The sequence below is a fragment of the Puccinia triticina genome, chromosome 7A (genome assembly GCF_026914185.1).
Source record: "Puccinia triticina chromosome 7A, complete sequence".
Lineage (NCBI taxonomy): Eukaryota > Fungi > Basidiomycota > Pucciniomycetes > Pucciniales > Pucciniaceae > Puccinia > Puccinia triticina.
Window position 1 is genome coordinate 1,753,119 of NC_070564.1, and position 10,018 is coordinate 1,763,136.

Genomic DNA, 10,018 nt, shown 5'->3' on the forward strand with positions numbered 1-10,018 from the left:
CAAGTACCTTGATATCGATTCCTCCAACAATGATATTTCTTCTGATGAAAATGTGATTTTCAAAAGGCCATCAACTCATTCTCCAGTCAAAAAAATTAGCGACTCTGAGCAGGTTACAGTTGGGGGGCAATGGGCTGCTGGTGGTCTTGCAAGTAAGTTCTGTTTTTTGGACTGATTTTGTAATTCTAATTGTAATTACTGATTGTAATAATCACCTTTTGGATTCTCGTAGATACAATGCCACGCAGTGGAACTAAGGGTCTTTCTACCCAGTTACGAGTTCTTGGTTGTGGAAATCACCAGCTCATTGACATCGATACTGACGGATGGATTAATGCTCATTGCTTTGTATTCAAGACTTTTGCTGCCACTGAAAGTGGAACGCTCAAGGCCGAAGTTCAACCTCTCACATTGAAAGTCTATAGTGATACAATCGTTGGTTCCGGAAGTATGCGACGTGCATTAAAAGCTGAAGTAAAAACAATGGAAAATGGCTCTGAATGTATCAAAGAATATGTTGCGAAGATACGATACAAGGAGGATTTCCCAAACCTTACCAGCCACGCAACCAATGCACTCATGTACGAAGCAACTGGACTCCTCCTAACCCGATTCAAGGCCATCGTTTTGGAAAGTTCTTGTATTCTTCCTGCTTATAAAAAAATGGCAAAGAATTTGCAGGTTAGTGTTTTGCTTTGTTCCTATACCCCATATATAAAACTTACATCTTTTTATTTTCAGATTGTTAGGCATGCTGTTGTGGCAACGGGTGACTACAATTTTCCACATTGTGTTTACTTTTTGGAGGCAGCGCTAAAAGGAATATATGTAAAATATTCCAGTAACATTGACTTCAATGTTTCGGAAAGTCAACCTGGAATGGATCCAAGAATCTGTCAGTTGATGAATGCATTTATGCACTGGTCATTTGTTCAATCAAACGGTGAGAGGTTAATTTGTGACTTACAAGGTGTTGGTCCAATCCTTACCGACCCACAAATCATTGATGTGGATCAAACGTAAGTGTATTTTTCCTTCTTGCTAAAACAACTGTAAACTTATCAAATTCACTGCTTCTACTATAGGCGCTGGGCTGATGGGAATAATGCAACAGAGGGAATTGGAATGTTTCGCCAACAACATATCTGCAATGAGGTTTGTCAGAAATTACAGCTTGTGTCACCTCTCAAGATCGGTATTCCATATGGATCAAACGGCAAACCTTCACACTTGTCAACTGTTAATCGGCCCCAAAGCTTTTCTGGACCATTTTCTTTCCCCAAGAGAACACCTGTTTGCAAAATTGAAATACAACACCATGATCCTCTGAAATCCAGTCTTTCCCATATCATTCATTTGGCAGAGGGTCAACACCCTGATCCAAACAACTTTTTCGAGCATCCTTCTACTTCGACCAACTAACATCATTATTGTCTCTTGAAAAACCAGTTCACTTCTTTTTTCACATGATCAATAATTAGTGTTATAAAGTTTTCATCCAGTCTTATGTTCATCAAAAATGTTTCTATTCGTAAATCCTCATTGTAGTCAATTTCTTATGTATTAAAAGCAAAAACAAAAAAAAATCTGAAGATAATATAAATAGTAACTTGAAAAAAGGTTTACAATAGTTTTCTACACTTGTTCAAAATGTGAGTGTTATCACCAACAAAGTATTTTTCACCTTTGTTAGTCAGTTTACCAAGGTAATATCCAGAAAAAATGCGCTTGAATGCATTGGTACATCTCTTTGTTATTTGAAGCAAAAAACCAAAGGAAGTAATAGTGGGATGAGAAGGCTGGAAGTTGTGTGTGCAATGTTCAAACTGTGCTGCATCAAAAACTACCCTACATATACCATTCAACTTTCGCAAATCAATTGCAACTCGATGATCAGGAAAAACAAAAAATGGACCAGTGAATGTTTTATCAAGGTGGCTGTTTAGACAAATGGATCCATCCTTCTTGTTGATGTTTGAAAGAAGCAAAAAGGCTGTGTCCGATGTGTCTTCGTCACAGTGGGGTCGGTTGGAAAATTTGTCACGTGTGAATGCAAGGTTATTGGCGAAGTCAATCTTGGAGGGTTCGTGCTTCAAGTTCGTATCATAGAAGGCAGGCATTTTGAAATGAGCAAGAAGCTTGTTGGCGGCATTGACAGCAGTGTTGGAGATTGTACGGAATAGCTTGTGAATGATTTGACCAGCTTGAAGACCTTGATCTATGTGTTCGTTGTAACCAACTGGATCTTGATCAATGTTAGCTTGGTTAAGATATCTTCCAGCAGTTTCGGCATGAGTTTGAGATTTCCTCCAGCCAATGGTCCACATCAGGCCACAAAAGATCTTCTTCAAACTATCAACAGTATTAACATAAGTACGAGCTTTATTCAAGTATGTAGTGAGAAAGTTGAGATCATCTATTTCATCGGCTGAGAGATCCTTGTATGGTGTGAACTGGATGTATGCAATAAAACGATTGGCAGGCTTTTTGGGTTCAGATTGATCGCTAGGTTCTGGCTCGCTTGTAGTTGCTGGATTTTTATGTGGAGGGCTAGTTTCTGGCTTGATAGGGGTTGTTGATTTGATACAGTTTTCTGTATCTTTGTCGGTCTTTGGTTGAGATTCGGCTTTTTCATATAGGGCAACTTGAACATAAAATATTAAGGTATAAATGCTTGGATCAAGAATCATCTTCTCAGCTGCAGTGAATTCGGAAATAGTTGGATGAGTTGCCCGAATCTCGCTCCGACTCTTGCCAGTTGGCTTGCAAACAGGATATAACGGAAGAGGATTGTAGCTTCTTCTCATTGTACGTGTATCCAGGTGAAAGGTATTGATATAAGCTGCAGCTGCTTTAGCATCTTCTTCAAGTTTCTTCTTACTGTTATACCTGGCTCTTTTATTCATATTAACGATTTCTTGTCCACTTTGTTATTTATTAAATGAGGACAATCAACACATGTGATCATTCACACAAGTAAGAAATAACCCCATATATGGGAAGACCAATTGAAATCAAAAGAGAATAAACACAATCATATTGTGATTCAAATGAGGACATTTATCCAAGGATGAACGTTCACACATAAAAATCAAAATCCCATATATGGTGATTGGTGGCAGAATCCAGTGAAAGAATAAGAATTGGAAGGTATGAAACAGAAAAGAAGACAGAAAAGGGTTGACTATTAGTGAGTGAAATACAAGCAGGAGATGACAGAACTCTTACGTCAAAAAGTATCTTTTTCCATCAGGGGGCAAAAACTCAGTTCCATTACCCAAAAACCAGTGTACCCCATCAGTTGAAGTGAAGCGTAACTGTCGGATTAGCTGGAGGCAGCTTTCAAGTGAAAGCATGATTGTGAAGAGGGGTGGGTGTGTGTTTGCTACCTGCTGAAACAGAGATGAAGTTTTGAGCTGCAGAGGGGCTTTGAGAGAGGCCGATCACAGGTCTCACCTTGTTGGGTGATTGGTGGTAGATGGAAGGGCTGGCCGAGGGGTTCCTGTGAAAGGGAGCCCCATGGAGTCAGCTTCACAAATAACCACTGCTCCTAAGGGGCTTTGGCAGAGAATGATCGCTTGGCTCACCTCGTTGTGTGGTCGTCAATGGGAGAGCTGGCCGAGGGGTTCCTGTCCAAGGCAGGGCCCCATCAAGTCAGCATGGCGAATAACCAGTCCCTCTGCTCCAGAGGGGCGTTAGCAGAGACTGATCGTTCGACTCACCTCGTCGTGGGGTTGGTCGGCGATGGGAGAGCTGGCCGAGGGGTTCCCCATCAAGTCAGCATGGCGAATAACCAGCCCCTCTTCTCCAGAGGGGCGCTAGCAGAGACCGATCGTTCGACTCACCTCGTCGTGTGGTCGGTTGTCGATGGGAGAGCTGGCCGAGGGGTTCCTGTTCAAGGCAGGGCCCCATCAAGTCAGCATGGCGAATAACCAGCCCCTCTTCTCCAGAGGGGCGCTAGCAGAGACCGATCGTTCGACTCACCTCGTCGTGCGGTCGGTCGTCGATGGGAGAGCTGGCCGAGGGGTTCCTGTTCAAGGCAGGGCCCCATCAAGTCAGCATGGCGACTAGCAGAGACCGATCGTTTGACTCACCTCGTCGTGCGGTCGGTTGTCGATGGGAGAGCTGGCTGCAAAAGGAAAAACATGCCCCTCTCCAGCTAAACAGCTGCAGATGGACTTAGAGACACTTCATAAATCGACTTACTGTGATGGATGTGGGCAGTGGGTAGGTGGGAGTTGATGAATTTAGTTTGAGTTCTCAATTGAGGTCGGTTTCAATAAATCACATATCTGAGGGAGGTTTCACAGGGGGGCAGTTTCACGGATCATAGTGGCATCAAAAAAAACAACTCTTATGAGCCAGATGGGCAGACCCGGTGGAGTCTCCTGGTGGATTCCAATCAATCAAATTGGTTGCTCCAAATCAAACATGTTGAGTGATGGTCTGGAATATCATTTGTAAACTGAATTGAAGGGAAGGAAGTAATAACAATAATTTTAATGATAAAAAAGGGTTGGAGGAAGCGATTATGTGGTACAAGGAAACTATTTGAAAAGAGTAATTCATGTACTAGCTATCATTGATCATGAAAAAGTCATCTTCGATTTCTTCTTCTGATGAGTTGGACTCGTGGTCGTCATATTCCTCTGATGAGTTTGATGGATTGGTAGAAGAGCAAAAGTGTTCTTGAATGTGGGGAAGCATATGTCGGAAAACAACCCAAACATTACCAAGATTAATATTACAAAATTTAAAGCCCAAGTCTTGCATAACTGTAGAAGCAACTTGATGGAAATTATATGGTGTGTGTGCAAACATTTCGTGGACATCAGGGTACCTTTCCTGTGAGAGTTGGTCAATATCGTTGCTGGGTACTTTGAGCAGTTGATCAGTTGTTTCAAAGTATTCAGGAGTACCGTATGCGAATTCGGGGCTGACACCAGTTGGCAAGGTTGTGAGTTTATCATAGCGTTTTTGGTAATGGTTATAAGTATAGACCCAGACATCAACACTTTGTTGAAAGACTGGTATCCAGAGGAATTGAAACAAGAGCCTGAGGAATACAAGTTATAATCGTGTAAATGTGTAGTGTAGGAATTAAAATACTCACTTTTGAACATTATCGTCAGGATCATAAAATCCACTTTTGACTTGACTCAAGATATCATCCTTGATTGATCTATTGTGCTGCTTCATCATCTGAGACCACATGGCTTCAATCTTCTGATTGTGAACAGATTTGGTGTAGTGCATTCGTTTCTTTGATTCTTCCAGGGTTAGTCGTTCGTAAATATGGGACAGGCGCATCTGAAGCCTGGCCATTTCAACAGTTTCTGTTCCGTAATCGCTAGTTAACTTGGATGGCAAGCCACCAGCCTTTGACACAAGATGAAGAAAGTAGACTGCAATATGGCGCGGATCATTATTTGTAACATGAACGAACATGCCAAGGATCTTTCGAGACCAAGCATCCACAAATCCATAGACCGTAATCCCATAACGTTTCAACTTGTCGTGACCGTCGCATGCCCATATGTGGTTGGGGCCCAGAGTTCGATAAACACGGTGTTTACAAGCCTGCCGAAGACAAGCTGCCATCCCATCTGGATCAATCTGTTTGAGGACATCATAAACAATGTCCCTAATATGGAAAACAGAAAAATTATTTAGTGACTACTGGATGATATGGTAAAGACTTCACTCACCTGGGAATTCTAATATCATAATGCCTCATGAGTATCATCCTCATCCTGCGATATCCCGTATTTTCCTTTAGAAGATTTCCTCGAGCATCGTTTATCGCAGCAAATACTTGATCAATTGTAATCTTGCCGTTCAGAAGATCGTTTGGAAGTAATTGGATGCCGAGTTTCTTCAAGTAGCGTTGTACTGTACAACAGTGTACATTAACTCCAGTCTCTTTATACAAGTGTGCTTGCATCTCTTTCAGGTTCAAACCTTTGGATTGAGAAGAGAAAATTGATGCTCGTATATCTGGAGATAGTGGGACAGGAATAGGGGCAGGGCCAAGATCACACCTTCGGAGAGCCCATTCCTTTCTTTTACAAGAGAAAGTTTGAGGTAGCAGTTTAATTCCATATTTCTGGGAAAGAATAGCAAGAATTTCAGGACCTTTGTGACCAGATTTAAGAAGCCCCTCTACTAGTTTCTTAGCACGTCTATCTTGAGGCAAGAGGTTGGGTGTTATGTTATCAACATTTTCAGAATCAGAAGCGCCATCAGAAGGGGATGAGAAAGACTGGTTGTCATCGCCAGAGAATTCAGAGTAATCAGATGTTTCTAAATGATCTGGATTGTCGCTAAGTCCGTGGTCATATTCAGAGTAATCAGGAGCTTTTCCATCAGTCTTGATTTGACCATTACTATCAAAAGTTCTAGAAGCTGTATTGTTCATTATGTAGAGTACCGTACTTGAGTTTGTAGAGTACCGTACTTGAGTTGAGGAAAAAGGGGAAATTGTTGATTGTGCAAGCCACTTGCTTGGTGTACGCTGTGATATGACTTTTGTGCAAACATTCAATTCTCATTGGCACACGATGGAATGTAGGTTGGCTTACATGTAACGTAGATGGGGTGGGTACATGTGCAATTGAGTTTTATTGAAATTCACATCATGTGTTTGAGTGCGGTTCCAACAAGCTTGTTAAATTTTATTATATATTTATTTACATATTTTACGCTTTATGCGAGTGTTTGTACATAGCAATTGTTCTAGTAAGGTACATTTGATAGAAGTTATGTAGGTACATGTGAGGTTTTTGGAGGATGAGTGAGAAAGAAAATGTGTCACATGTGTAGAACAGCCTGGTTGGTGTAGGTAACCAACAAATATCTGAACAGATTTTACATCGCAACAGGGAATCGTGCAAGGGGGGGAGGTCACTTGGTTGTTGTGTTGATGTTTTGTGGAGGTTATGTAGGTAGCGTGTGAGGATTTCGGAGGATCAGTCCAAAAAAAAATCTGAATTGGCGCGATGGCGCGATGGCGCGATTGGTGTTGTCTCTCGGCTTCTGTAGAGAGGTCTTCCGAGGCAAGTGGCTGCCTTTCTTCCCTCACAACCCAATCCATCATTAATCCAACTCTCAACTCAAGTAACTAGCAAAGGAATTGACAATGAGGAGGCCAGGGCGAAGGTGTCGAGTATATGGCGCGGAAAGACAATAGAGGAACAACGTGCCTACGTTACTGCTTCTGCCCCGCTTACGGTGGCGGAACAAGTTGTTGATGTGGATGGTATGCGGCCATCAACAGGTAATCAAGGAAGGTGTACAAACTTAGACAGTTTGCTCACAGCTGAAGAAAAAGCTCTTGACGATGAATCTGAGGAAGAAACTTTCTCTGCCAATCCACCATCCAGTGTTGCTCGGAACCTGGCATCAATTTTGGAGACCCCTCATCTGCGGAGCACAGTCTCCTTCAAGAAGGATTCAGTTACGGTGGAGGAACACATGGATGAATGGCTCAAGCAGGTGAGCTGCTTGGCAATCTGACCATCACACTGTTTGAATCTGACCCTTCAACCTTTTGAAATAAGGCTACCCGCCTTGGTGCAAGACACAGTGCAGAATTTATTATCTTCGGGGTCTCCAATCACCTTGGTCCGCATGCCTTCCAATTCATGCAAAGTACACCGGGGGCCACACCATTCCTTCAATTCAGTCTTGACTCCAATCAAAAGAAGCATTACCCTGCCCGGTTCCAGTCGTTCATCACTGGGCACACTGAGAGCAAGTTAGCTGCGCTGGCAAGACCAAAGAAAAAACGGTGTAAGCTTTCTTGGTATAACATTTATCTGGGTGTTACTGAACATGCATCGTTTCACAGGTGCCAGAAATGGAATGTCAGTGACTGACCGCATGCACCAGTTGATCAGTAAGCCCAACTCCTCAGTCGTTGTTCAAGAAAGCATTGGAAATTTTGTCTTTGCTTATCATTGACTTTTGAAGATGAAGCGACTTCAGGCATTCGTGAGAAATGGCCCTGGACAGATACTCAAGCACACCTTGCCGACATAGGCTACAAGGTTGTTATTGCACCCAAAGCAAGGATTAACCCCAGTTGGATCATGAAGCCTAGCCGCTTCCTCAGTGGACCCCAAATGCAGATGCTTCATTTAGATCTGGACAGCCAGCTCATTGATCTTGTGCGAATTCCCAGGGTCCCATTTCCTAAGCCCTTGCGCGTCAATCTTCCTAAGCGCTTGCGGGTCAATAACAGCATCTCCCACTCATCAAGTTCTAGTCCGGAGGGAACAAACACAGGTGGAAATGGCAACAGCAGTTTGGGAACTGGTGAACATTAGTTGTGGAGGTTGTTTGACTCATATCCTTTCCTTGCTTTGCACAAACAACACCTTGTATACACTCTTTGTTTTATTCCAATTTCATCCTTCCCAGTTTTTAAACTGGTCCTCTTATCTGAATATCTTGTTATCCATTTATCTTACTACGTAGTCAAAAATCATTGAAACTTTATTCGCACTGTTGCCCACCTTTGCTTCAATTAAAGACCAGCTTGTTTTCACACATTAATGACATCAATTGATTGCTGAAGGCTCCTGAAGCAACTGGGCTCAAAGCATTACAAATACATGTTGCTCGTTGGGTTCATCGTCAGCCAGCTCCTCTTTGTCATCCTCCGAGGTTTCTGCCCCAGTTGTCCTGCAACCCATCAGGCCGTCGCCTTCTCGCCTTGTTGTCGTCGCCATCGACGCAATGACTGACGACGAGCACGACCCCGTTCTTCCTCCCCCTGCACCCTCTTCGGAGCCATACATTGAGCCCGCATCGAGCCCGGGATGTTTGTCGAGAAGGCACTACTGTACGACCGATGCTCACCTGCACACAAGAGGTTACAAATTTTTTGTTACTCAGCTTTGATGTGGATAGGGTTTGTGTGCGGGATGGGTGACGTACCACGGGCTGCTTTGATTGCGTTGACAATCCAATTGAACGAGTTGCGCATCAGTGGGGTCAAGGGCTTTGATAGGATAGTGGGGCATTGGTTCACTGTCTGTGGGAGGTTACAAACAAGTACGATAAGGATTTTGAGCCGGTCTTATCATAAACAACGGACCAGGTGGAGGCGCCGGCGGGCACGCTGGACAAGGACAGGGAGGACTGGGTGAATCTGTTTCACAGGGGGAGCCCAATCCGATCAACTCAGCGAGAGCGAGCTGCAACAATCAATTGGCATTTGACGATTGATCGGCTGTCACGACTGTTGTTACTTGAAAGAGGCCCAGGGGGTTTGATGTCGGAGACGCGGCCCAGGGGAGTGTTTGGGCCGGACAGATGACCAACGATGAAGATGGTTGGGTGAGGAGAGGTGTAGAGATGGTGCCGGTTCTATCGACGCCAGGGTAGGACCATAGAGGACGGGGTTCTTCAGAACGGCCGAATAGCTGGTTCTTGGAAAGTTGAAGCAGGGCTCGCCTCAGGCAGGTGAGGTGGCCGGGGGTTTGACTAGAGCGTGCAGGGCGGCAGCGATAAATGCCGTGGACTTCAGGACCGATGACATGACCTGAAGCAGAAGGGATTCCCAGGCGATTCAAATGAAATCGGTTGAGGGACGCCAGCTTTGGATAAGTAAGGTGGTCGCCATCCCAGGATAAGTAGGGCTGGGGTTTGCATCGGATCGACCTGGGTCCTTCAGGTTTTAAGATAGCTTCGGTGGTTGGAGCAAGCAAACACCAGACTTAGTTTGCGAGGGCACGTTGGGAGGAGACAATAGTCACCCAGGTATTGATGAATTGAGATGGTAAATTAAAAAAATGATATCAGTTACTGAGTGATGTGGTCGTGATGAGGAGAATGATTGGCGGGCTCTGGAGGGCAGACCGCTGCTGTGCCTTGCCAGCAACCAGAGCAACCAGAGACAGAGGTTTAGGGAAAAAAACTTACTTCGTCGAGGGTTGAATTCCAAAGAGGGTCGTTTGCTGTCCCGGCTACGTGGATCCTGACACGCCAGGTAGAGAAAACTCGGATATAACAT

At 44.0% G+C, this 10,018-nt stretch overlaps 4 protein-coding genes across 4 annotated transcripts; 1 reads left to right on the top strand and 3 right to left on the bottom strand.

The window, feature by feature from the left end:
• Positions 1-3,342: 3,342 nt before the first annotated feature.
• PtA15_7A208 (uncharacterized protein) lies at positions 3,343-4,147 on the bottom strand (the record flags this gene model as incomplete). The annotated part of the gene is made up of 6 exons (XM_053170791.1): positions 3,343-3,502; positions 3,588-3,629; positions 3,723-3,753; positions 3,846-3,891; positions 3,985-4,030; positions 4,095-4,147. The coding sequence occupies 6 exons, from the start codon at positions 4,145-4,147 to the stop codon at positions 3,343-3,345; spliced, it is 378 nt and encodes a 125-aa protein (XP_053022037.1).
• Positions 4,148-5,704: 1,557 nt separating this feature from the next.
• PtA15_7A209 (uncharacterized protein) lies at positions 5,705-6,418 on the bottom strand (the record flags this gene model as incomplete). The annotated part of the gene is made up of 1 exon (XM_053170792.1): positions 5,705-6,418. The coding sequence occupies one exon, from the start codon at positions 6,416-6,418 to the stop codon at positions 5,705-5,707; it is 714 nt and encodes a 237-aa protein (XP_053022038.1).
• Positions 6,419-7,473: 1,055 nt separating this feature from the next.
• On the top strand, positions 7,474-8,327 carry PtA15_7A210 (uncharacterized protein; the record flags this gene model as incomplete). Its single annotated transcript, XM_053170794.1, has 4 exons — positions 7,474-7,494; positions 7,560-7,791; positions 7,850-7,897; positions 7,972-8,327. The coding sequence occupies 4 exons, from the start codon at positions 7,474-7,476 to the stop codon at positions 8,325-8,327; spliced, it is 657 nt and encodes a 218-aa protein (XP_053022039.1).
• An 882-nt stretch (positions 8,328-9,209) lies between these two features.
• On the bottom strand, positions 9,210-10,018 carry PtA15_7A211 (uncharacterized protein; the record flags this gene model as incomplete). Its single annotated transcript, XM_053170795.1, has 3 exons — positions 9,210-9,372; positions 9,460-9,721; positions 9,928-10,018. 3 exons carry the CDS (start codon positions 10,016-10,018, stop codon positions 9,210-9,212), a joined length of 516 nt encoding a protein of 171 aa, XP_053022040.1.